This window comes from Condylostylus longicornis, unplaced genomic scaffold (genome assembly GCF_029603195.1).
Source record: "Condylostylus longicornis isolate FDR11 unplaced genomic scaffold, ASM2960319v2 ptg000110l, whole genome shotgun sequence".
NCBI lineage: Eukaryota > Metazoa > Arthropoda > Insecta > Diptera > Dolichopodidae > Condylostylus > Condylostylus longicornis.
The window spans coordinates 2,570,290-2,595,291 of NW_026578078.1; the positions used below are offsets into that span (position 1 = coordinate 2,570,290).

General features: G+C 27.7%; 6 protein-coding genes across 6 annotated transcripts; 4 read left to right on the top strand and 2 right to left on the bottom strand.

Annotated features, from left to right (window-relative positions):
* The first annotated feature begins 2,125 nt into the window (after nucleotides 1–2,125).
* LOC129614501 (uncharacterized) lies at nucleotides 2,126–6,013 on the top strand. Its single transcript, XM_055529135.1, has 8 exons — nucleotides 2,126–2,478; nucleotides 2,534–2,854; nucleotides 2,909–3,086; nucleotides 3,201–3,832; nucleotides 3,922–4,686; nucleotides 4,739–5,482; nucleotides 5,589–5,660; nucleotides 5,724–6,013. Exons 1-8 carry the CDS (start codon nucleotides 2,300–2,302, stop codon nucleotides 6,007–6,009), a joined length of 3,177 nt encoding a protein of 1,058 aa, XP_055385110.1. The 5' UTR covers nucleotides 2,126–2,299; the 3' UTR covers nucleotides 6,010–6,013.
* A 2,602-nt stretch (nucleotides 6,014–8,615) lies between these two features.
* Nucleotides 8,616–13,875, top strand: LOC129614464 (alpha-mannosidase 2). Its single transcript, XM_055529060.1, has 12 exons — nucleotides 8,616–8,902; nucleotides 9,122–9,385; nucleotides 9,439–9,499; nucleotides 9,781–9,867; nucleotides 9,922–10,093; nucleotides 10,148–10,449; nucleotides 10,506–10,692; nucleotides 10,746–11,337; nucleotides 11,397–11,779; nucleotides 11,856–12,363; nucleotides 12,420–12,992; nucleotides 13,048–13,875. Exons 1-12 carry the CDS (start codon nucleotides 8,792–8,794, stop codon nucleotides 13,192–13,194), a joined length of 3,387 nt encoding a protein of 1,128 aa, XP_055385035.1. The 5' UTR covers nucleotides 8,616–8,791; the 3' UTR covers nucleotides 13,195–13,875.
* A 712-nt stretch (nucleotides 13,876–14,587) lies between these two features.
* Nucleotides 14,588–16,996, bottom strand: LOC129614525 (beclin 1-associated autophagy-related key regulator). Its single transcript, XM_055529175.1, has 4 exons — nucleotides 16,661–16,996; nucleotides 15,454–16,251; nucleotides 15,132–15,400; nucleotides 14,588–15,064 (listed from the first exon to the last, which is right to left on the bottom strand). The coding sequence occupies exons 1-4, from the start codon at nucleotides 16,843–16,845 to the stop codon at nucleotides 14,898–14,900; spliced, it is 1,419 nt and encodes a 472-aa protein (XP_055385150.1). The 5' UTR covers nucleotides 16,846–16,996; the 3' UTR covers nucleotides 14,588–14,897.
* A 2,431-nt stretch (nucleotides 16,997–19,427) lies between these two features.
* On the top strand, nucleotides 19,428–21,996 carry LOC129614504 (T-complex protein 1 subunit alpha). The gene is made up of 7 exons (XM_055529141.1): nucleotides 19,428–19,671; nucleotides 19,943–20,096; nucleotides 20,155–20,242; nucleotides 20,304–20,537; nucleotides 20,602–21,351; nucleotides 21,406–21,546; nucleotides 21,604–21,996. Exons 1-7 carry the CDS (start codon nucleotides 19,599–19,601, stop codon nucleotides 21,835–21,837), a joined length of 1,674 nt encoding a protein of 557 aa, XP_055385116.1. The 5' UTR covers nucleotides 19,428–19,598; the 3' UTR covers nucleotides 21,838–21,996.
* Nucleotides 21,997–22,250: 254 nt separating this feature from the next.
* Nucleotides 22,251–23,380, top strand: LOC129614515 (uncharacterized). The gene is made up of 3 exons (XM_055529163.1): nucleotides 22,251–22,564; nucleotides 22,661–23,080; nucleotides 23,152–23,380. Exons 1-3 carry the CDS (start codon nucleotides 22,325–22,327, stop codon nucleotides 23,221–23,223), a joined length of 732 nt encoding a protein of 243 aa, XP_055385138.1. The 5' UTR covers nucleotides 22,251–22,324; the 3' UTR covers nucleotides 23,224–23,380.
* On the bottom strand, nucleotides 23,280–24,603 carry LOC129614514 (abscission/NoCut checkpoint regulator). The gene is made up of 2 exons (XM_055529162.1): nucleotides 24,428–24,603; nucleotides 23,280–24,323 (listed from the first exon to the last, which is right to left on the bottom strand). The coding sequence occupies exons 1-2, from the start codon at nucleotides 24,473–24,475 to the stop codon at nucleotides 23,412–23,414; spliced, it is 960 nt and encodes a 319-aa protein (XP_055385137.1). The 5' UTR covers nucleotides 24,476–24,603; the 3' UTR covers nucleotides 23,280–23,411.
* Between the last annotated feature and the right edge of the window lie 399 nt (nucleotides 24,604–25,002).

The following is a 25,002-nucleotide window of genomic DNA, read 5'->3' on the forward strand; positions in this document are numbered from 1 at the left end:
GCAGTAGTCTACGAGAAAAGAAGAACGTAAAAGCTATATATTTACATTTACTTTGCCAAAGAACGAGGTCATCAAGGATAAATGTATACAAGCATTAGGAAAAACGAATTCGACACCACCAAAGTAAGTCAAATGTTAAGATTTGAACAATTTAAATAAGTATGTAATTTAATCTCTAATAAAAGAAAATTAAAAAATTTTATGAATTTAGTTGAATACATTTTTGTCATAAAATTCACTAGTTTTAAGAAAAATTGATTAAAAATTTTATTTTTTTATGTAAATATGTTATGTAGTTTATTCAAAAACAATTTTGTTATGTATTTACTATTTTGGTTTTAGTTGAAAAATATTTTGTTACTTGTAATTTATTATAATGCAATTTGCAACCTGTAATAAGAAACTAGTTTGAAAGAACAAGAAATTTAATTTTGGTAATATTTAAACGAAATAAAATAATTTCTGCATATTTTTTGTATTTAATCGTTTTTTATTTTTCAAACATCCCAAATCACCACGAACATTTCAAATTTATTCGAAAATACCTAATATAAGAATATATTTCTTAACAAAAGGTATAATGACCAACTTTGAATATACCGTATGTATGTATAGTAAATTGTGTATTACGGAGTCTTGAGAATAAAGATGTTTGTGAAAAATTTCGTAAAAATTATTTAAAATCCCTATACCGTGAAAACTGTTGAGATTTGATACCTAGCTCTGAAATTATGGTATATGTTATGTCACTGATTATTAGACCACCCTGTATAAATCTTATTTGACATCAGACTGTGTCCGACGGTAAGTACTAGCATTAACGTTATTCTCAATAGACTTAATGTTAGATTTTTTAAAGGCGAATTGATTTTTTGTGGAAACTTAGAACAGCGATCAGCTGATTTTTATTTTGGCAATAATTTTCAAAACAAAATATTAAGTTTTGACGTAAAGTCGATGGGCCGTCAGATAACATCAGAATGATAAGTAAATAGTCATCAAACTTTATGGTATATTTAGGCTGTTTACTATCGCACTAAAATCTAGTTTACCGTGCGATTTTGTTTCCGAAAACTCTGAATAGTGTCTAGTGTGTCAATGATAAATACAATTCGAAATTTTTTTCCGAAAAATCCGAAAAGTATCTTTCATCGCACTAGGTTTGCTGTCAAAAATTTAGCGTTCAACCCATGCTAGACAATCCCAGTTCACACTACATTTATAGTAAATAAACAAGTTTAAGAAAAACATGAATATTTAAAATCAAATGAATAAATTAATAAATTGTAATATAGTAAAAGGAAATCTGATAACTATTAGTACTATTAAAAACATTTTAATAGTGAAAATCTTATTTTTACTTACATTTCATTTTTCCCCCGCTCAGTTTGCTTTTTGTTTGTTTACTTTACATAAAAACCAATTACATATGAATTTTTTTTTTTGCAAACAAATAAGGTATGTATATAAAATATGACAATATTCATATATGTATATACCCTTATCCTTTAATATTTATCCTATTAAAATCAATTTTTTTGAAGTTGCTATAACAAAAAAACGAAATTGTAACTTTTTTCAATTAGAAATTTATCTATATTTGATCTAGTGGATGATTTATGATTTCAAAAAGCGTTCTCAGTTATTGCCATAAGCATACGTGTAACTGTTTACATCAGTTGTAAACTGTCATTCCCTCATACTAATCGACCTAAACGGACGCGTAACGCTTGTGCCAAAAGTTTCTCATATTTATACATTAAAAACCAAGTAAACTAAATGAGCTACTCGCCTACGGATTGGAATTTTCGATTGACAAGACTTTGGTATATATTTTTTTTGTTTTTTAATAGTTCGTTTTTCTAATGCTTGTTGTCAATTCACATATGTAAACCGCAAGCTTAAAATTTAAGAATATAAACTTAAATAAATAATATTTTTAAATAATAAAAAACTAAATATTATTTATTAATTAATTATTATATTTTATATGTATTATAAAGTTATATCTAGCAAAATCTTGACGCTTAATGTCAGATTAGACCGTGTGCTCAATTCGTTTACCTCTTGCGTATATGAGTACCTTGGTAACCTACGTACTACGTGGTACGCAGTCATTGAGTTCGATCCCTTAATAGAGTCGCGCGTGTATGTCTGTCAACATTGAGAAAAAAATCAGTTTCTTTCATTCTGTTTACAAACAACATCTAAATCCGAACAAACTAAAAAAAATTAAAAGACGGATTTTAGTAGTTCTGGTCGTTTAAAGAAAAAAAATAATTACTTTACGCTTTAAATTATGGAAGCCTTTGTAATTTCAATAAAACCCACTTTGGAGACATTTTTTAAAAATCCTACTAAAGAAAATGCAGTTGGATTAAGAAAGACTCTTGAAAAGGCTGATGCAAGTCAAATAATTATTTTGGAAAATTACATATTAGCACCTCTAATTGTAAAATTAGATAAATTACCGGAAGAGTATAAATATATTTTAAATTAATATTGTTTGAAATTAAAGGGAATTTTTTTGTAGGAAATCGGCTGAGTTGAAATGCGAAATTATAAAATGTATAAGACACATCATTAGCAAATCGAGAATAAAAAATAATAACCAATTAAAAACAATTTTAATTATTATATTAAAGCAAATATATAATTTTGAAACTGGGATGTTGTATAAGAATCTCTCAGAAGAAATAAAGTTGTCAGCTGTTTCCTGTATAACCGAATCATTTAAATATACTAACTCCGAAATATTGGAAAGTTTTTATTCGCGAGAAAACTCCAATGTGATTGGAAAAATAGCAGCCGTGTGTGTCGGTATAATACAAAATGATAGATACAAAGCCTTAAGGTAAAAGCAAAAAAAATCAGTGAAAGCTCTGTTTAAATTATTTTTTAAATTTAGAATTTCCGCTATTATATGTCTACAAAGTTTATTTTATGTTCATAATGAAGCTGATTTCAACGACATTGTATTACGGGATCAAGTAGCCAATGCAACTTTTTATTTTTTACCAAAAATTATTGCAGTTCTGGCTGAGATCGCTCTTAATGATGAAATAATTGGTGAAAATTTAATAACAGTAAGCATAATACATATATCATAGTAGTACGTTTTCTTTTCTACCTTTATTCATTTCTAAAAATTTGAAATTACCTATTTACCTATAAAAAATTTTGAATTTTTTTCAACCAAGCTATCAACTCAAACTCTTGGAAGAATATTGCATATAATATATGAAGACAAATTGAATTGCGAAAGCATAAAATATTCGACAAATGACTTCATTGAATTGATTTCCGAAAATTTAAAAGATACAAAACTGCAAGAAGACGCATGTGTGTTTTTGAATAATAACATTAAACATAAGTCTTTGGACGAAAAAGTAAAAATAATCCAGGATATGAATAGGAACAAAAAATGGTTTGAAGCAACATCAAAAAAACTAAAACCCATTTTTTCAAATCTACAAATATTGCAATCAAGCAGTAATCATAAATTGAGAAAGGAATACTTGATATTGGCCACAACATTGTTAAAGAATTGTAAAAATAATTTGAAAGAAAATAATTCAATTTTATTAGAATCTGTAATCGCCTTGTCACAAGATGAGGAGCGTGATATTAGAATAAGCTCTGAGGAAGTTTTGGAAAACATCAAAACTAATTGGAACGTCATGGTTAAGTGGGATGTACTATTTAATGAACATATGACCAAATTACCTAGAATAATTAACCGAAATGTTGAATCAGAACAAATTTCCGAATTTCTCTTTTTGAAAGGTTTTTTTAAATACATCCCACATGATAATATTTTGGCTATTTTCAGGTACATAATTAATTTAAAAAAAAGTTCTGAATTTTTTTTTTTGCCCAAAATAATTTTTAAAACTTCTAAAAATGTTTCGTGTTTTTTAGTATAACTAGCAATTTAGAAAAGTTTGTCGATAACTTAATTGAAGCGTTTACTTTGGAATTTTCAAATAATTTACTTCACGAAGAATATTGTATTAACTCTGCCCATACATATTTAGAGCAGGAAAATTTTATATTTGAATGGATGAATTTTAAAAATATTTCTTCATCAAAAGCTAGAAGTTTGCTTAAAAATGTGTGTCAGTATGTTGGAATGTCTCCAGTAAATTTTATTATTTACAACCACTTAATGGAAGTTCTAAATCTAAACCCAGATATGTCCAACGAAATACTTTTGTTTTTAACATTCATGTTATCAAAAGAAAATTTTAATGAAAATCAAAATAAAATCATTGATTTACTTTTAACAGAATTAAGCGAGGAAACTCACTGGCACTTATCTCTACATCCGGATCAAAACGTAAATAAGGACTTTGGAAGTTATTGCAACTGGTATGTAGATCGTACTCCAGGTTTATACGAATCAGCGTATGAAGTTCGTACAATTGGTATTGATTATAATAACGATGAAGAAATTAATATTTCTAAAAATATTGTAAGCAAAACTGATGCACAGTTCAATGTCTTGTATACCTGTGTGATGTTAAATGCAGTCGGTAAATGTGCGTTAATAATGGAAAAAAATTTTGAAAAATATATTTTCAAAATTTTACATCGGGTATTGCTATTGACAAACAATACAAATGCAATGGTTCGCCAAACTGGTTTATTTGCTCTTATAAGTATAAAACAAGCATTAAAATTCAAGTATGTCGGCTAAAATAATTTATAATGTGTTACAAATTAAAATTTTTTTTAGTGATATTGCAGAAATGGTTCAAAACTGCACAGACTACCTTTCCTTTCATATAAATAGCTTACTGAAAAAAAAAGATTTCAACGTTTTAGGTATCGAAACGCTAGCCGCAGTTTTACAATACAATTCTTTAGAAACATTTACCTATTTGGAGAACATTTTACAAACATTGTTAGATGAGTTGTCGTGTTCAAATGATTCTACGTGTATAACTGCATATTTAAAAGTTTTTAACATATTTTTTACGAATACAAAAAATTGGATAAGTTCTGTCAACCACAATTTTAATACAGAAATAGACAAAACTGCAATCGAAGATTTTGAAGATGATTTATTATTAATTTTGAAAAATGTTTTAAATAACTCTAGTGAAATTGAAACAGAATTTCATAAGGAGGAAAATAATATTGAAAATAAACCTCAAGATGAAGAAGATTTACAAAAGGAAAATAAAAAGCCCATTTTGCCAAAGCATATAGTTAGTGTTAGAGATATTCTTAAAGAAGTTTTAAAGTTTTTTACGTCTAAAGAACAAATTAACAAAATTATATCACTAGAGTGTATGATATCTGGGTTGCCAATATTAAAAGATTATGAAGATGAAGTCCTGCCTCTAATTCATTTGTTATGGTATCCATATTCCGAACGATTCAAGGATAATGATCCAGTTGTACTAAGTCGTTGTTTTGATTTGCTAAAAATTTTAGTCGATTGTTCTAAAAATTTTTTGCAAAAAAGAATGTTGAAGTAAGTATTTCATATGTGCATGTGCATGTATATATTATATGATTAATGTAAATGCATATGTAATATAGAAAACCTATGTTAACATATATTTCTTTTTTGTTTTTAGAGATGTTTTCCCATTTTTAAATAATTTTTTGAAAGAGTCGTTGAAGAATAGTCTCAAAAACAAAAATATGACGTAAGATTAAAAATAGGTTAGATACAAATAATCAAAGATAAACAGAATATAATTTAATTGTAGATCCACACAAGAATTTAAGTTGCAAATAAAACTACTGCAAACGTATGCTGAAATTTTTATAAATATAGATGCATCACAAGAGTACTTCGAGGAAACAACTGATATAATTCTTCTGTACTTGAATGTAAATCAACCGCAAGTATTACAGGAATCTGCGGTTTTATATTTCATTGACATTTCGAAATATAACAAACCGCTTACATATGTAAAATTATTTTACTACAAAAGTAAAGCAGATTTTAAAAATAATATTGATAAAATTTTTAATAAAATAAATATTTTTTGAATTTGTTCTTTGGTATTGATTTATATTGGTGGCCTACTATGTAGTGCTTAGTCATGTGTCGTTCACGAACGAACTAATCTTAAGGAACAAATCACTTCACTGAACTTAGCTGATTAGTTCACTTCTTCAAAAATGAATCGTTCATCGTTCACTAAGAATTCCAATTTTTCAGTTATTAAAAAAATTACTGCATATACATTGGTAATTGATGTACATTTTATATTTTTCCTTATTTCTTTCTGTATTAATATTACACAATACCAATAAAATTGAACGTTATACTAAATCCAATGCAAATAAAAACGAACGAGACCGAAGTGACTGGTAAGGTACCTGACCAATAAAATATACAATACAAATAAAAAGTATTGTACAAAACGAGACCTGAAGTATAAATGAAATCCAATACAAATAAAATAAATCAAATGCTTACTTTGAAAAAACTGTCAGAAATGTCAAAAACAAAAAATTTTACAAAATGCTGTCAGTTTAAATTTTTTACGATGCGATTTTGTTACATAGTACCAAACCACTTGCGAATCGCAAATTAACAAATTTACGATTTTTGTATTTTTCCATAGTAGGCCACCTGTACTTTCTTGTTTATAATTATGTATTTATGTAATTGTGTGACATTACAAAAATTAAAATAGTACATAAATGTTATTTTTTATTTGATATAATAGCATTTATGTCGATATAATGAAAAAATCTAAACTATTTTAAAAAATATGTATTGATTGTTTAATATTATTTTAAGCATAAAAAAATGGACTAAAAACAATTCGATAATTTAAATAAATTAATAAACAACGACCCCGTCATTGCCAAAGCATAGAAAAATTCAATTGTTTACAAAAATTAAACAGTTTACTGTGGGGTGTTAACATTATTATTTTCGGTTGGTTTTCTGATATCTTGCGGTAGCAACATTTTGAATCTGGCGAATGAAAGCATTCGCCGATCATAATTTAAAAATCATTCAATTCGCCTAGTTCATTCGACTCACCTAGCCATTTGCTTCGCCGAACATAGTAGGGGTATAAGTCAAATATCTTTAATTCCTTTTAAGTAAAATCTTCAATCGAATTTAAATTGAAAAAAGTAGGAAACCAAAATATCAGGATTTCAATTCGAATCAAATCAGACATCGAAAAAAAAAATTTTTGACATGTACAATGACATAAAATGTTATAAGTCGTAAGCGCATTTAGTTGTTGTGTCAAGTCGATTAATATAGAATTAAATATAGCGGCGAATAGCAAATTTGTCTGTCATGGAAGTAGCGTTACCATGCGTTGCCTATTAAGTTGACTTTTTAATCAAAATATATTTTGTGAATTTTGGAAAATATGGAAAAAAGTTCAAAAAAATCCAATTTTGAAAAATTGCAGTGGCATTAAAAAACCTTAATTATAAAGATATTTTTGTATGTAAGATTTAAAAAATTTTAAAGCTCTAATTTTGAAATTTTACACAAAAACATATAACCAAAAAAAATTTATTTTGATTATAAATCTTCACTTTTGGCAGTCATGCTTTGGCAATGACGGGGTTCACCAGTAGTGGTCTCTTGCATTGGTTCTCAACCTTTTTTAATTGGGCCGCGTTTTCTTTAGTATTCATCGCATAAGTTTTAATAATTATGCTAAAACAATTTAGCTTTTTTGCAGCACAATCTTAAACAGATTGTTTTATTGAATAAAATAAATGTCAAAGCGCCAAAAAACTACGTTTACATAAATTTTAAAATTTATTTAATTGTTTCAAAATGAAAAACAATATTTACTAATATCTTAATGGTTGAGAATCAGCTGATTTTTCATATTGTTTATTTATAAACTATTTAGCAATTTCAACCGTAAAAAATAAAATTATAAACAGATACCACATTTTCCACTTTTAAATTCAAATAAATGTAATAAGAGAACCGGTGTAAAATAACTTATAAGTTATAAAAAGCCTCCCCCCTCATATTATTAATAATACTCAATATAATGAAATACCTAAATTATCTTCATTAACATAATATTAAAATTAATAAATTTGTCAAAAATTTGAACAATATTTTTAATGAAAATAAAAACCCGTTCATGAGATAAAGTTAATTGAACTTAAACATAATAATTTTGTTTTGTCTTTGGAAGCTAAAGTGGTGTTAGATGATCTGCTAAAAATCTAATATGTAAACGAAGTCTAACCTCAAATATAATCTCTTAGAGTTTCTGTCAGAAACATATCTGATTATAGTCAAATTTTCTGTCAGAAAATAAATAACATTGCTGAAAATAAATCTTTCAACAAGTTTTAACACCATGAGCTAATTTTTGGTTTTTTCTTTAATTTTTGTTGCCAGTTTATAGATTACGAATATCAAATTCATCGGCGTCAAAAGTTTGACGTAAAAGTATAAGTAGAATCTGATGTGTAAACTGGCACTTAATATTCAATAACTTGCGATAAATTGTTTAGCTAAGGCTTAAAAATTCTTATGTTAAGCATACGTTGAGTTTGTTTAAATGATTATTTACTTATTGTAACTGCAAAAATCGACAATCGATTCAAATTGCATATTGTCAAATGTTTATCTATCTTAGAGTTTAGAATCTCATAACAGGGTTTTTTAAATGTTATTTTAATTCATAATATAGTAAAATAAATTTTAATAATCTAATAAACAAATTAAACAGAGTGGTATGTTTTTCATATAAATATTAAGCAGGTACTCATAAGGATTGCAAGGGAAAAAATATCTGTAAAGAAAGAAGTGTAAAGGTTAAAAATGGTTTTTAAATTCCGTAGAAGAATAACCCTAGTTTTGTGTGCTGCGTGTATAATACTATGTTTATTCCTTTACATACTTATTAATTTTTCGGTTCCAACTATTAAGCAAGTGAGTGACATTCAGAAAAAGTTTAAGAAAAGAACAATTGTTTAAAATGCATAAGTAGTAAAAATTCATAAAAATTTAATTAAATTTTGGTAAATTATAGCTACATACATTATGAATGTATGTAGGTGTATGCTATTTTTTGTAAGAAATTTTGTATGCAAAATTTGATTAGAGTAGATGGTATCTGTCTATAAATATTTTTCTTTATCTTTGCAAAAGCCTGATAATGATATAAACTTGGAGCAAACGGAATATAAGGACTTTATGCAACAAGCATTAAAGAGAAACGAATTTGATGATAATGGAAAACTGGTAATTGAAGAACCAAATTTTATTGACCACGAAAGCAATGTGAAGCAAAAATTTCTTAATAACAATGCATTTTTGAATAAAAAAGAAATGTTTCATGAGATGATAATTGATGTAAAAGATTTCTCAAAATGTCCGATAAATACCGAAATAGTTCCAAAGCCTGATATACAGGTAAAAATAATTTTCTAAAATTCTACTTCATGTACAATTTTCACTGATTTTAGATGCTTGATGTATATCAAGAAGTTCCATTTGATAATCCTGATGGCGGCGTATGGAAGCAAGGTATTCTGACGCAAATACAATACTTCTTAATTTTTATTTTTTAATAGCGTAGATCTTTTACTTTTATATAAGAATTTTCATACTCAGTCAAAAAACTCATAATAAACCCATGACGCTATTCTTTGATACATTATATTTGATAATATATAAATTTTGTACAAGCCTAAATATACATATACACTAGCCACATTTCAGCACACGAATTGTGCGTTACATTTGTAGCTTTTTAAAATTTATAAATTAACAGGATATGAAATTCAACAAAACAATTTAATTTGTAGGATGGAAAGTTGAATATGATCCTAAACAATTTAACAGGCATCATAAGCTAAAAGTTTTTGTTGTCCCACATTCGCATAATGACCCAGGTAATATTTTAAATTCTGTTTTTTGTTAACCTAGAGAATAATTTAATTTAATAGGCTGGCTGAAAACGTTCGACGACTATTTTGAGTACACAACCAAGCAAATTTTGTCCAATGCTGTAAGACATTTGACAGAAAATTCGGATATGAGATTTATTTGGGCCGAAATATCATATTTTTCACGATTCTATGAGAGAATTTCAGAAGTTTCAAAGTTGCAAGTAAAAAAGTAAGAATATGTTACTGTTTAAATTAAAATACCTAAAAAGGGGTTTTATTGTAGGCTAGTAAAAAACAGGCAACTTGAATTCGTAACTGGAGGCTGGGTCATGCCAGATGAAGCGAATTCGCACTGGTTAAGTATTTTGATGCAGTTGACTGAAGGGCAAGAGTGGTTAAAAGTTTTTTTGAATGTAACTCCAATATCATCTTGGTCAATAGATCCTTTTGGACAAAGTCCGACAATGCCATTTATTTTGAAAAATTCGGGTTTTGAAAATTTGTTAATTCAACGAACGCATTATTCAGTTAAAAAACGATTAGCAAAAGAAAAGCAGCTAGAGTTTCGTTGGAGACAAATTTGGGGTAAGAATTTCAGCAGCCAATTTTTTGAAATGTTTTGTAGTATTTTCGTTTTCCAGATGATTCTGGAGAAACAGATTTATTAACCCACATGATGCCCTTTTACTCTTATGACATTCCCCACACATGTGGACCGGATCCCAAGATTTGCTGTCAATTTGATTTCAAACGCTTACCTCGTTTTGGAATACAGTGTCCATGGAATGCCGCTCCTCAGCAGATAAATGACTTAAATATAGTAGAAAGGTTTTATTTATGTTACTTTACAATTTTCAAGTACCAAAATTATTGCATTTTAGGGCCAATTTAATTGTTGATCAATGGCGCAAAAAATCAGTATTATATAAAACACGTTCTGTCTTAATACCTTTAGGTGATGATTTTCGCTATAGTCAAAGCACTGAGTGGAAAGCCCAACGAGAAAATTATGAGAAACTTTTTGACTACATAAATGGAGATCCAAATATGTTTGTTGAAGCAAAATTTGCTACTCTTCAAGACTACTTTGACTCTTTAAGAAAAGAAAGAAATGAAAATGAATTTCCATCTTTAAGTGGAGACTTTTTTACTTATGCTGACAGAGATGATCACTACTGGAGCGGTTACTATACGTCAAGACCATACCATAAGCGAATGGATAGAGTTTTACTACACTACATACGATCTGCAGAGATGCTGAGATCTTGGTTGAGTTGGGAATCCCAATCGAAAATGGATGAACTTTTGCAAAATGCAAGAAGGCAATTGTCTCTTTTTCAACATCATGATGGGATCACTGGCACGGCAAAAGACTTTGTGGTAGAAGATTACGCAAAACGTATGCAACAAGCTATTAAAGACAGCAGGCATGTTATGCAACAAGCTATTTATAAGTTGCTTACCAATCCCGAAGTAATGTATTTTAGATTATATTTCTTAGATATTTTTAAAAACAAGCTGAATTTTTCTAGGTATATTCTCCTAATTATGATATGACATATTTTTTCATGGACGACTCACGCTGGCCTAGTCCGGATGATAGTCGAACAACTATAATTTTAGGTGAAGAGTTACCGACAAAATATGTAGTTTTCCACAATTCACTACCGCAATGGCGCGAAGAAATTGTAGAATTTTTTGTTTCAAATCCTTATGTCGAAGTTACCGATTACAACATGAATAAAATTCCAGCACAAGTTTCATTTGTTTGGTGCTGGCATAAGGGATTGCAAAATAGTGCCTCTATTCCACAACCATCCACAACCAAATTTCGGTTGATATTTAAAGTACGGGTACCACCTTTAGGCTTGATAACGTACATAGTCCATAAATCTAAAAGAAATGAGCCAAACAGGTACTATCTCTTAAAAATCAATTATTATTGTTATTTTTTAAAAGTTCACTTAAATTTTTTTCTAATTATACTTTAGTTCAACGACGTTTTCAAAAAATACTATTCTAACAACAGAACCGTTTACAGTGCAACATGGAGAGTTTCCGAATCAAGTTGAGTTTGCTGAACCTAGAGAAATTTCTTTACAGCTTGAAGATGGCCCGATTGTTGCATTTAGCCAAAATGGTTTGTTAAAGTCGATAGCAAAAGATGCTCATTCTACACATTTTCCTACGCATTTGGAATTTTTAAAATATGTGACGAATCGCCGTAGTGGTGCATATTTATTTTTACCCGATGGGCCAGCAACTAGGTTATCTATTGGGAGTCCTACAGTTTTAATTCAACAAGGTGATTTGGAGTCATCCGTTTCAACGGGACTTCCATTTGCAACGCATTCTATAATTTTAAGGAATAATGTTGGCTCCATAGAAATTCGCAATATTGTGGATATAGGAAGGATGGATAATAATGAAATTATAATGAGAATTTCAACCGGAATTAAAAATAATGAAGTTTTTTACACAGATTTGAATGGGCTTCAAGTATGACAATATTTGGTTGTATTTTTACAAAGTAATTATGAGTTGCTTTTTTATAGATTATTAAGCGCAAAAGGTTCGGGAAATTGCCTCTTCAAGCTAATTATTATCCAGTTCCGTCATCTATTTACATAGAGGATGATAAAACTAGACTTACGTTATTAAGTGCTCAGCCTTTAGGCGGTTCTAGTCTTAAATCGGGTGAAATAGAAATAATGCAAGACCGCCGATTAGCCCAAGATGATAACCGGGGTCTTGGTCAAGGTGTTTTGGATAATAAACCAGTAATCCATATATTCCGTTTGTTATTAGAAGATAGAAGTTCATGCAATCAAAAACCACATACCGATTTTCCTGGTGGTTTTCTTACTACTAAATCTCACAAAGAACTAGAAACTTTATTACATCCAATTGACAGTTTTATGTGGAATGAAAATCAATGGAATGGCTTGTTAGGAATATTTGGTAAAAAAAATGAACCACTGGAAGATGGAATAGAGATTGGCGTTTTAAAATATATATCAGTGAACACAATACCAAGTGGAAGTAATTTAAATGGTCATATTGGCATTGTGATCCATCGAAAATACTTGGATGAATGTTCTTCTGGTAGTAGAATAGGAGATGGAACAGTACGTTTTTTTGAGTTTAATATTCCAGAAATACTAATATTAAACTTTTTTTTAGGTAAATCTGATAAGGTTGCTAGATCTTAAAACAGAATCGAAAATATTCGCAGCTCCTTTGACATTATTACGTAAGGAAAAGAAAATATCTAATCATGATATTAGTTTATGCCCAATGGATCTTAAATCTTTTATTATTGAAAGATGACCGGTCAATAATAAAGAATATTTGCTTTAAATTATATATGTAAAGAAAATTATAAAAAAATTTTATAATGAGATTCGAACAAAATTAATTTAGGAATACATACAAGCTTTTTTTATGTGATATACGTAAAGAATAAAATATTATTTAATTACAATTATTTTTTGTTAAGAACTTTAGTAGCAAGTTTAGTTAATTAATTTTTTTGGTGAGTTTAGATTAAAAAAAACCATGAAATCTGGTTTATTGAAAATACAAATTATAAATTGATGTAATGAACATGATGCAAAAATTTCATTTTCTTATAATTATATAATTAATTACAAATTCTTAATTGGGAAAAGAAAAATTGTGATTAAAAACTTTTATTTGTAGCTTAATAATTAAATTATTAGTTTCTAAATATTTCGAATTTTTTTAATTTATTAGAAATCAATTGAACAGTCTAATTTAGTATATGTACATACTCACATAATCTGTCGAATAAAGTTTTTTTTTGTGATATTTCAATATATTAATAATAAGATTTTGTAAATAACTATTTTGTGTGAAATACTTATGAACAATTTTATAAGTATCAATATTTTTTATGTAAAAAGTTTTGCGGACTCACCAAACGTTTTTTTATTGTTAATAACGCGTTTAAAAAATTATATAAACATCTCGAATAAACAATTACTTGAAATTTTTCAAATAAAATTTAAATCACTTCAAAAAATTAATCTTTATAAAAATTATGTGAATGTTAAAAAGAGTACATTTATTAATATACATATGTGTATTTAATAATGGACTCACATATTTAACATATACTTTAAAGAATAAAAAACAATTTCTTGTAGAAATAAAAGACTAATTTCTAAAATTTAAAAAATTATTTTTTTTTATACATAATATATATTCATTTTGTTCATTGTCTGTTTCGAGTAAATAAAAAATAAATTAAAAAATAAATATATTTCAAAAGCGTCGAACTTTACAAAATCTTTATATCAGACAAAACTTATCACCTAAAAGCCTCTGAAACTGATTAATTTTATTAATCTTTAGAAAACATTATAAAGATAAATGAAATAAAAAAAACAATGACGAACAAACACAAATGAAATGACAACAAAACATCCTTTAATAGATCCAAATTTCTCAAAAGTGTAGATATAATCTCTTGCAAAGTGATCCACTTTATGACCAGAAAAAATTAGTATTAATACAACGTAACATTCCAGGGACAGGTTCATTTTAGACAAAATCAGAACTATGGGAACATAAAACAATGCAAAATTCCTTAACTTTTTTTGAGTATCCCTAATAGCAATGTAATAGTATTATTTGGAAAAGCAATACGTAAAGAATGCAAAAAACTGTAATTAAAATTAAAACATTTAAAATTTAAATTTATAAATTATATTTCTTTGTTTTTTCTTAAATTTACATATTTACAAGGAAAATTTATTAAACTAATTATTTATTAGAGATATTTAAAAATATTTTCTTTTTTTAATGTTAAAAAATACAAAAGAAAATAATAACAACTTTGTTAAAATATATTAAGGAAGCAAATCCTAGATTAATTTTTTTTAATCTTCCCAGCTTAAAATTTTTGATTTACGCATAAATATTTATGACTTAAAACATTGTATTTGCAAAATGAAAATGTTAATATGTGCATAAAGAAGATAAAACTAAAATTAGGTAAAATATTGACTTTACGTTCTCCATCCACGAAAAATTGAAGCTATACTGTTAGCAGCATTTGCCATGATACTTGTTGTCTGAGGATTTTGTAAGGGGTGAATAGGTTGAGTTGGGACTTCTTGTGTCGTTGAAAAACTTGGTGAAACAGCTTCCCAATCTAATCGTAAGGAATTTTCATCTCAAATGATATTGAATTTTTTGTCAGTACTTATTTGCAATGAAATATAATATTAAATATAATATACCTTCTGATTCTGATTCAGTACCAGTATCCATTCCAATCAATATAGAGTCAATTGAATTAATAGATGGTGCATCATTAACTTGATTTGGACCTACATGACCTAAATTATTATTATCCGTACTTATTATAGCTAATAGATTTTCCAGGGTGTGATTTTCATTTGCTGAACTTAATTTAACACGTTGAGTATAAGCTAAATACATCACATTTGTATTCAAGCGCGATACTCGTCGTGTAAATTGTTGTTCATTAAGTCTTCTAGTAAAATCACTAAAATTAAAATATATGTTAGAAGGTTTAATTTCATTTGGCATGTTTCTTACGCGTAAGCTAATTTGTTAGGAAGTCTGACATTTAAATAAAAGCTTAGAATATTTGTCAATTGAGTTGTATATGTCAAAGCTCCTAGTATTCTATGAGCTGCAGCAGTTGTCATAGACAATAAACAAATTGTATTATTTATTTCATCCTTGTTCTCTGCCAACCAGTGCAAATAGGCTGAGTAATCTCCGTTCGCGGGCAGTGAGGGTGCAACAATACGATATTGCATTTCACTACCTGCTGTGCTTGGAAGAATCCATTTACCACGATTTGAAGTAATTTTTGTTTCAGATAATGATCCCCCTGTATCTAAGTTTAGTGTATTGTGGTTATCACTTAAGCCACCGCTACTGCTGCTATCGGTTGTCGACAGCTCCTCTTTTACAACTATTTCACTTATAGGAAAAATATATGAAACTAATTTTTGTATTTCCGCTTGTGTTTTGATTTTGACTTCCTCCAGAATATCATTCTTTTGCCCCTTTAGCCTTTCTATTTGTGTTAAACGATCAGAGACATAATCTTCCAAATTTTTTACTTTATCTTTATATTTTGGCAGGATATTACGTTGATAGTTGTTATTTGATTCTAAATTATCACTATATTTTTTTCTTTCGCTTATTTTTTCTTTGGTATTTTTTATCAAATGGTTTAAAATTGCAATTTTTTCTTGTTTTTTCTTTATTTCAAATTTTAAATTCTCTCTATCACGATATTTTTGAATTAATTTTTCACATTCAATGTTCTGATTTTTTGATCTATTTTGCAGTTGGATATATTTTTCCTGTTTTTCCGATAACCTGAAAGTATTGAAAATATAATTTTGTAACCAAATAAATAACAAGTTCTACACAACGTAAAAAAATGAAACAATAGTAGATGAATGTGTGTGACGCTACACAATTAAAGACACAACAATATTGTATTTCGCAAATTGGAAATTATTTTTATTGGTATGGTAATGAATCAAGCAGGTACCTTTTTTATACTAGTTCTTTATATGCTTAGTTCTTTTATGTGCCTAGAAAACTTTTATGTTGAATTTGGAAAGCACAAGGAAGTTTCAAAAACAAACTAGCTAATTTCCACCTATTAAATTGCATATTTGTATTTTGGAATGGTAAGTTGCAAAGAAAATGATAATTTACACTTTTTATTATTACATCACGTCCATTATACGCAATACAGCCCAAATAAGAGAATACTCACTTTTCAGGAAGATGATGTGAGGAATGGAAAAAGCTCCCAGTTTTAACACACTTCGCACAAATAAAATTATTATTATATCGTTTACATAAACAACATTTCAAACAACTATTTTGTGTTTCACAATTGGATGATAAACAGAAATTATCTGGAGCTCTACTACTTTCATCAGAACTACTGGCTGCCATAACCGGATAATATTAAAACTTTAGGAATGAACATAATAATATATGTTCAGTTACAACTCTAAAAAGTCTTTTAAAATAAAAAAATATATATTCTTTGTAAAATTATCCCTTGCATATATGTATCTATATTGCACTGCACAAATAAATATTTTTTGACATTTATCTGATTGATAAATTACTACACGAAACAGCTGACGTTTTAATTGTAATAAAAAAAAGTCATATGCCCTTAAATTAAGTTGTCATTTCCCGTTATATGAACAGCACTTTTGTGTCGACAAAATTCAAATTTAGCTGAAATTTTTTTTGTTGCTTCGTAAAATTTTTATTGAATATAAGAGAAAAATATTTAAATTTTTATTTTATAATATTTTTCAAACAAAATAAACTACATCTATTTGTACTAAAAAGCAAAGCACACGTGAGTTAATAACGTTTGTTTCCCCAAAATACTGTATTTTACTATATTGCCGACCATTGTACATATTTTTGCGTATCTACGTAAATTGTATATGTATTTGAATAAGGCGCATCAATTAAAAGTAATTCAAAAGTTCGTTCATAAAAACATATGTCTTGACAACATAAAATACAGTTTTATAATAAAAACGCAGTGATACACTGACTGTATCATTACACTTTTTAATTCTTTTAAACTAAATGCTTACTATGTTTAATAATAAGCTCGTTGCCATGTAGAGTATTGTTTAAATGTACGATAATATCTAAGATTTAATCTGAGTCTGATGAAAGTCGTATAATGTCAGCAATATATGACATCAGACTTTGTCTGACGGTTAATAATAGAAGTTACTTTATTCTCACCAGATTTACTACCGGATTTACTACCGAGTGTTCCCACTTAATAAAAATAAAATATATCCAATTTCTTGAAAAAAATGTATTCAAAATGTATCCAGCCTCTTAAAGCGGAATTATTACACTAAGTCGTTTTATTTTGTTCAATAATAATTTATTACAAAGACGATTCGATATTAAAATGGACAAATTAAAAAAAAATATGTACAGCCAATGCATTTTCTGTTACACTATTTTGGTGTAATATTTCTGGTACGTTCTTATCTAAATGTTCTAGATTTGAACACAGGAAGAGGCAATACTCATATATTAATATATATGAGTATATTAATATTTTTATATAATATATAAAATTATATATTATATAAAAATATTAATATAATATTAATATTATATAATATTAATATTATATATATATATAATATTTTTATAATATATTATATTAATATATTTCTTTTTTGAAGATAAAGCAATTTCGTGATTTAATTTAGCAGTATTTTAACAGTTTTGTAATATTTTATTTAGTTTTTGAGAAATAAATGTATCGATAATTCAGCAAAATTTTCAAATGTAGCCAATTTTGGCATTTTAGCAGATTTGAGTATCCTTGTATCAACGCTAAATTTAAAGCAAAAATGTATCCAAATGCATAATGTTACATCCAAGTGGGAACGCTATACTGGATATGTTAAAAGTGAAATGGCGAAATTTATTATTTCTCTTTTGTAAATAAATACATATCTCACACTTTGAAATATATGTTTCCATTTCAAAACGAATAAATTTATTATTTTAAACCACGGCTGACAGAAATACTAAGCGATTTTTGTTATGTCAAGTTTTAAACGAATTAATTTTTAGTTTTTGATTTTGTCGTATACATATGTCACCTAAAATTTTGCGGAAAAAAAGTAAATCGAGTAATAAGAAAAGGAAAGACAAACTTGGCTGTTGTTTGTTTTTGTTATTTTTAATAGTGATGCCGTTTTAGCGACTTTGTCGCTATGTATAGAAGAATTTTTAAATATAGCCATATCTTGTGACTTTTCTTAGGAAGTATATAAAATAATAATAAAGCAAAAAAGAAACAATATATTTTTGACTATAACATAACATAAATAAAGAAAAGGATTAATATAAAGGTATTCTTGAACTTTTGACAATATAGTAGCAGACTTTTTTAATGCTTTTTCTTTTAATTTTGTTTATTTGTGTCTTCTTATATGGGATGAATTGTAAAATAACTTTTGATGTACATACAATAAGGTCTTATTTTAATTTGTTATTACTGATTTGTTTTTTTCATAATTATGCCTTTTTCATATTATTACATAATTAATCATTTTATAAATTTTGTTCAAAATAGTGTTTTTGTTTTTTCTTTAATTAAATATAATTTTGTGTTACTTTTTTTAGTTTTTTTGGTTTTTTAATATATCATTATTATTATATTTTGATATATCCTATAGTAAGTCTGATAGCACTAGAGTATTTTCAATTATTTGCTGACAGACAAATTCTGATGTCAAAAGGGTTTACATATAAGGCTTTATCAGATTCAAATTAAGTCGTAGATTTTGTCGTACATGTAAACACTAACTGAGCCTTTAAAATGAAAAGCAATAAAAAATTATTCATTAAAAAGGAAAATCGCTAAATTTTTTTAAGCTTACTTTAAATTATTGTAGCTAAAATTTTGAACATTCCTCTATATAATATACACAAAGTTGCTAAAACGGCATCACTGTCGAATTTAAGTTTTTAAATTGTCAATATTCTACTTCAGTACTCATTAAATTTTTCATACAGTTCTATAGATTTAATACTGTAGTGTTTATAATTTAATTTCAAAAATAAATTCGTCATTAATAAGAAAATTTTACTGAATATTCATTTTTAAACAATAAAAAAGGATTTTTGAAAGAGTACTAAAAATGTCGACAGTAGCAACTCCTTTAACTGTGGCTGGAACAAGACAATCTGGCGCTCCGGTTCGTACACAAAATGGTAATGTTTGAATTATATTTCAATTATATTTTCAATATTTGATTCTTTAAACAAGGGATTCCTTAAATGTTTCTGCTTGATAATTTAAAAATATGTACTTACAATATATAAAAAATCTTAAATGTATATTGAAAAATCATCCATGTGATTAGGTTATAAAATATTGTAGTATTTTAATAGGTTATGTTCATCTGAATCATCCATATTACTAGTCAATAGCATCTGTTTTAATGTAGTGATTTATAATTAATATTTATTACTTTATACGTAGTTATGGCAGCTTGTTCGATAGCAAATATAGTAAAGAGCTCATTGGGACCTGTAGGGCTAGATAAAATGTTGGTTGACGATATTGGTGATGTTACTGTAACAAATGATGGGGCTACAATTTTGAAACTTTTAGAAGTTGAGCATCCCGCTGCCAAGTGAGTAGATATTTATCATACTCTATATTATGCATACTAAATTATTATTTAAATACAGAGTTTTGGTGGAGTTAGCCCAATTACAGGATGATGAAGTTGGTGATGGTACAACATCAGTCGTCATATTAGCAGCAGAGCTGTTAAAGGTAATTAGTGTGTTTTATTAAATTCGTTTATTGTAATAATTATCAAATTGGGTCACATTAGAATGCAGATGAATTGGTCAAACAAAAAATACATCCAACTTCAATTATAGCAGGATATCGTCTCGCCTGTAAAGAGGCTTGTAAATATATATCGGAGCAGTTAACAGCGCCAGTTTATGAGCTTGATAATGATTGCTTGATTAACATTGCTAAAACGTCAATGAGCTCGAAAATTATAGGAGCTGACGCTGATACTTTTGCAGCAATGGTGGTTGATGCTATTAAATTAGTAAAGGTATAGGTAGATTTTTCTTATTTGATCATTGTGGTTTAATGTTTACCATAAAACTTTATTTTAGATAACAGATGTTAGAGGAAACATAAGCTATTCCGTTAAAGCAATAAATGTATTAAAAGCACATGGAAAATCTGCTAGAGAAAGTTTATTAATTCCTGGTTATGCATTAAATTGTACGATTGCATCACAACAAATGCCTAAGAAAATTATGAATGCTAAAATTGCGTGTTTGGATTTTAGTCTTATGAAAACCAAAATGAAAATGGGAGTTCAAGTATTAATCAACGACCCAGAAAAACTTGAAGGAATCAGAGCACGTGAATTAGACATTACTAAGGAAAAAATTCACAAAATATTAAGTACCGGTGTTAATGTAGTTTTATGCACTGGTGGAATCGATGATTTATGTTTAAAGTACTTTGTCGAAGCTGGTGCAATGGCAGTACGTCGAGTTAAAAAATCAGATCTTAAAATTATTGCTAAGGCAACTGGTGCTGCTTACTTAACGTCATTAACAAATTTGGAAGGGGAGGAAACTTTTGATTCCTCTATGGTAGGGGAAGCTGCTGAAGTTTCTCAAGAAATGATTTGCGATGATGAATTGATACTTATCAAGGGAACGAAAGCGAGATCAGCTGCTTCGATAATTTTGAGGGGTCCAAATGATTTTTATTGCGACGAAATGGAACGCTCAATTCATGATGCTTTATGTGTTGTCAAAAGAGTTTTGGAAAGTAAAAAAGTGGTTGCAGGTGGAGGTTGCGTCGAAGCTGCTCTTTCAATTTATTTAGAAAATTTTGCAACTTCATTGGTAATTCATTCTAGTATTATAATTTATTTTTTATTGTATATAACTTTACCACAGAGCTCCAGAGAACAATTAGCTATTGCTGAGTTTGCAAAATCTCTTCTTATAATTCCAAAAACTTTGGCAGTTAATGCCGCAAAAGATGCGACTGATTTAGTAGCAAAACTACGTGCCTATCATAATTCAAGCCAAACAAAGGTCAAGCTTATGTTTAATACATTATGCATTAGTAAAAAAACTGTTTTTGTATTTTAGGCTGAACATGTGCATTTAAAATGGATTGGCCTGGATTTGTATGAAGGAAAAGTGAGAGACAATAAAGCTGCAGGTGTATTAGAACCGGCTATATCAAAAATAAAGTCACTGAAATTTGCGACGGAAGCCGCTATCACAATTTTGAGAATCGATGATATGATAAAATTAAATCCAGAAGATAAATCTGGGAAAAGTTATGCTGATGCTTGTGCTGCAGGAGAATTGGATGGTTGATTTTTTCCAAATTTTCAAATATTGGTCATAAATATTTCAAAAATCTATCTTTTCATAACGCGATTCTTATACACATAATTTTGTTCATAAGTTCTATTTAATACTTCCTTGATACTTACACAAATAAAATTAATAAACAAAAATTAAGTTTTTAATTTTTTGAGAATCATTTTAAAAAATATGTTTCATTTATTAAAATATGAAATATATTTTACTCTTTCAAACTTTTTAAAAGAGTTCATTTATTGTTTTAGTATTAAAGGCCCACATATCATTCACAGTCTAACGATGCTTCTTTATCAAAAAATTGCTTCGAAAAATATGTATTAACAATTCGTTAAAAGAATAATCAGCTGCGTGTCATAAAAATTACGATCTTAGAACAAACTAAAAATAATTATTCTAAAAATAGTTTACATCATTTTCTGAAAGGAAAAATTTATTTGGTTAAGATATCCAAAGTAGAATTTTTTATTTATAAAGAAAAATGGAAGCGTTAATTGCTGAAGTATCCGAAAATAAATCAGAAACGGCTCCTATAGACGATAACAAAAATTTGATTGCTAATGGTACATGTTCATCTGATGAACAAAGTTTTTCAAAGCCAATGGAAACTAGTAGCAAAGAACGAGAACTTTTAGATTTAGTTTTTTCATTGGAGAGTGAAAAGCAAACCATAATCGATGAATCCAAAGCAAAAATTGGACAGTTTAAAAAAGATTTAATTGTAATAACAAAAACTATTAAAAATTTTCTATCTAAACATTTTAAACAGATACGTTGTACTTATATAAATGTGTCTCTTCTTTGTTTCATATAACAGGATAGTTTATCAGAAAATGATAAATTAAAACGCAAAGTTGCACAGCTAGAACAAACTTTGAAACAATCTGTAACTTGTGGCGGAAGTCCTTCAAAAGTTATGGCTGATCAAGAAGATGCTTTATTAAGAGCGAAAACTCTGCTTTTTGAAAAAACCAAAATTTGTAAACAGCAAGAGCAACATATTGAAATGCTTAAAACTCAAGTGGATTCTATTAAAGATGTCTTAAATGTTACCAAAGAAATGTTAAATTTACGTAGTGCAGAAATTGAGCATCTTAATGCAAGATACGAAACCGCAACTTTGCGTACAAAAGCGGAAAAAGATAAAAACGAAATTTTGGAAAAAAAGCTTAACATTTCCAAGAATGTTTATGAAAAATTAAGAACTGAACATGAGATTCAATGCAAAATATTTAAAGTAAGAATTTTTTCATTACATAAATGCACTATAAATACTTTATTTTTTAATTTTTCCCATGAATTTTTTAGGAGCTTAAGGAAGCGTATGAAGCGAAAATTAAGGTACTCACAACAGCTAAGAAATTAAAAGAGGAAGACTAGTTACATACCTACCTACTAGATGCTTTTTCAATAAAAAAAGTTAATAAACATACATATTATGTTTAATGCATATTTATTTGATTTTCATATATGTACCTAATGTATAACAAAATTCTGCTGATAAATATTCTGATTAATATTTTATGTATGTATGTATGTATATATTAAAATTTTATTTTGCCCGAAAATCAAAAATGATTTTCTTTGAATTTTGGTGGTATAACATAGTTTTTGGTTTTGTGTGAACGGTACTCTTCATCATTATGAATTTCTTTGAAACAGTTTTTACAATAAATATCATTATCACAGTCTAAGCATCTAATTACGGCATCTTCATTGCATATAACACAAAAAGGTAACTCTTCTAAATCCGAATTTTTGGAAACTGCCATCATTTCTTGTTCTTCACTAAATTCAAAATCTGGCAATTTTGCTTCATCCATATATCTTTGAACAATTTTGTTAACATTTCTTGATTCATCTTTAGGAATAGAGTTACTAATGGAGTTAACGTTTTGGCCTCTTAATGATGCTAATCTTCTCTCAATATCTTTAACTGGATCAATTTTGTTTTCATTGACTTGTTCATCGATATTTTTTTCTTCAACAAATTGTTTCAGTAAATCATGAATTTTTTCTTGATCCGTTCGCGTATCTTTGGACACCAAAATATCTTTATTATGATATTGTTTGTATTCCTCCCCTTTTAGATCAGCCAAGCGTTCAGCCATTTTTTTATCTATTGATGTTGAGGGTATATCTGCCTTTAAATCAGCCAACCTTTTTGTGATTTCACTATCTAAATTTTGTTTAATTTCATATTCAGGTGTATCTTTTATATCAGGGAAAACTTCTTCAGCGTTGTGTACGGGCTCTAGTATTGGTGCAGCAAGCGGTTCTGTAATATTGAATATTTGGTTATCTGCCAAGGTTGTTTTAATATTCTGAGCTGCTAAAAAATCGGACTGCTCCTTAACTTTAGATAATATTTCAAAACATTTCAAACAAACTTTTTGCTTTTTATTATTAAATTTCGGTACTTCAATTTCTTTTTTTAAACACTTCGTGCAAAAAGAAAATCCGCAATTGGGGCATCCAGCCTAGAAAGTAAAACAAATATTTGGAATTTGAACAATTGCTTAAGCTTTTACAATAAACCAACTTGGAAATTATATCAATTATTGAATTATCGACATTAGCTTACTTCTTTGCAAAAAAAGCCATATTGTTTTGTACAGGCGTAACAAGACATTTATACATAAAAAAATTAAAAAGAATTTAAGATTTATTTTTTCTTAATTGTAGTAGTACTTCTAGAAATTGAACTAGAATAAAAAACTTTCCCTTAACTTTTGCATATTTCGTATAAGTATTTAATTGTATTTCAATTTTGACAATTTTGATTTACATCCATATGTATGTATGTATATTTATATACATATATATAATTAATTACTAAAAATTGGAAACATTTGTTCTCGGGCCAAGAATGTTCAAGTTTAATATTGAAAGAATTTATTTATATATAATGTGTAAAATTTAATGTCCTTCAAATTTTATAGATATATTAATATGTGTCCATACTCCAGTATGCGTAGTAGTAGTAGAGATTATATTGAATTTTAATGAAATTCTGGAAAGAATAAAATAACAAAAATATCTTATATTTCTGTCAGCCGTGTATACGACACAAAAATATTTGAATGTGTTTCTTTTATAATTCTTCTCAATAATTCTAAGGAACTACAGTGAAGTAGTCTGATGTTTTTTAAAAACAGG

What these genes read in the sequence shown, in the direction of transcription:
- LOC129614464 (XM_055529060.1), top strand. Translation starts at nt 8,792, where the DNA reads ATGGTTTTTAAATTCCGTAGAAGAATAACCCTAGTTTTGTGTGCTGCG. An exon ending in TGGCGGCGTATGGAAGCAAG is followed by an intron (nt 9,500 to 9,780) that starts GTATTCTGACGC and finishes TTTAATTTGTAG; the next exon opens with GATGGAAAGTTGAATATGAT. An exon ending in GACTTAAATATAGTAGAAAG is followed by an intron (nt 10,693 to 10,745) that starts GTTTTATTTATG and finishes ATTGCATTTTAG; the next exon opens with GGCCAATTTAATTGTTGATC.
- LOC129614525 (XM_055529175.1), bottom strand. Translation starts at nt 16,845, where the DNA reads ATGGCAGCCAGTAGTTCTGATGAAAGTAGTAGAGCTCCAGATAATTTC. An exon ending in CCTAACAAATTAGCTTACGC is followed by an intron (nt 15,401 to 15,453) that starts GTAAGAAACATG and finishes TTTTAATTTTAG; the next exon opens with TGATTTTACTAGAAGACTTA. An exon ending in TACTGAATCAGAATCAGAAG is followed by an intron (nt 15,065 to 15,131) that starts GTATATTATATT and finishes ATATCATTTGAG; the next exon opens with ATGAAAATTCCTTACGATTA.
- LOC129614515 (XM_055529163.1), top strand. Translation starts at nt 22,325, where the DNA reads ATGGAAGCGTTAATTGCTGAAGTATCCGAAAATAAATCAGAAACGGCT. An exon ending in AGTTTAAAAAAGATTTAATT is followed by an intron (nt 22,565 to 22,660) that starts GTAATAACAAAA and finishes TTCATATAACAG; the next exon opens with GATAGTTTATCAGAAAATGA. An exon ending in TTCAATGCAAAATATTTAAA is followed by an intron (nt 23,081 to 23,151) that starts GTAAGAATTTTT and finishes TGAATTTTTTAG; the next exon opens with GAGCTTAAGGAAGCGTATGA.
- LOC129614504 (XM_055529141.1), top strand. Translation starts at nt 19,599, where the DNA reads ATGTCGACAGTAGCAACTCCTTTAACTGTGGCTGGAACAAGACAATCT. An exon ending in ATGCTATTAAATTAGTAAAG is followed by an intron (nt 20,538 to 20,601) that starts GTATAGGTAGAT and finishes ACTTTATTTTAG; the next exon opens with ATAACAGATGTTAGAGGAAA. An exon ending in AAAATTTTGCAACTTCATTG is followed by an intron (nt 21,352 to 21,405) that starts GTAATTCATTCT and finishes ACTTTACCACAG; the next exon opens with AGCTCCAGAGAACAATTAGC.
- LOC129614501 (XM_055529135.1), top strand. Translation starts at nt 2,300, where the DNA reads ATGGAAGCCTTTGTAATTTCAATAAAACCCACTTTGGAGACATTTTTT. An exon ending in AAACAAGCATTAAAATTCAA is followed by an intron (nt 4,687 to 4,738) that starts GTATGTCGGCTA and finishes AATTTTTTTTAG; the next exon opens with TGATATTGCAGAAATGGTTC. An exon ending in TTGCAAAAAAGAATGTTGAA is followed by an intron (nt 5,483 to 5,588) that starts GTAAGTATTTCA and finishes TTTTGTTTTTAG; the next exon opens with AGATGTTTTCCCATTTTTAA.
- LOC129614514 (XM_055529162.1), bottom strand. Translation starts at nt 24,475, where the DNA reads ATGTCTTGTTACGCCTGTACAAAACAATATGGCTTTTTTTGCAAAGAA. An exon ending in ATGGCTTTTTTTGCAAAGAA is followed by an intron (nt 24,324 to 24,427) that starts GTAAGCTAATGT and finishes TTTACTTTCTAG; the next exon opens with GCTGGATGCCCCAATTGCGG.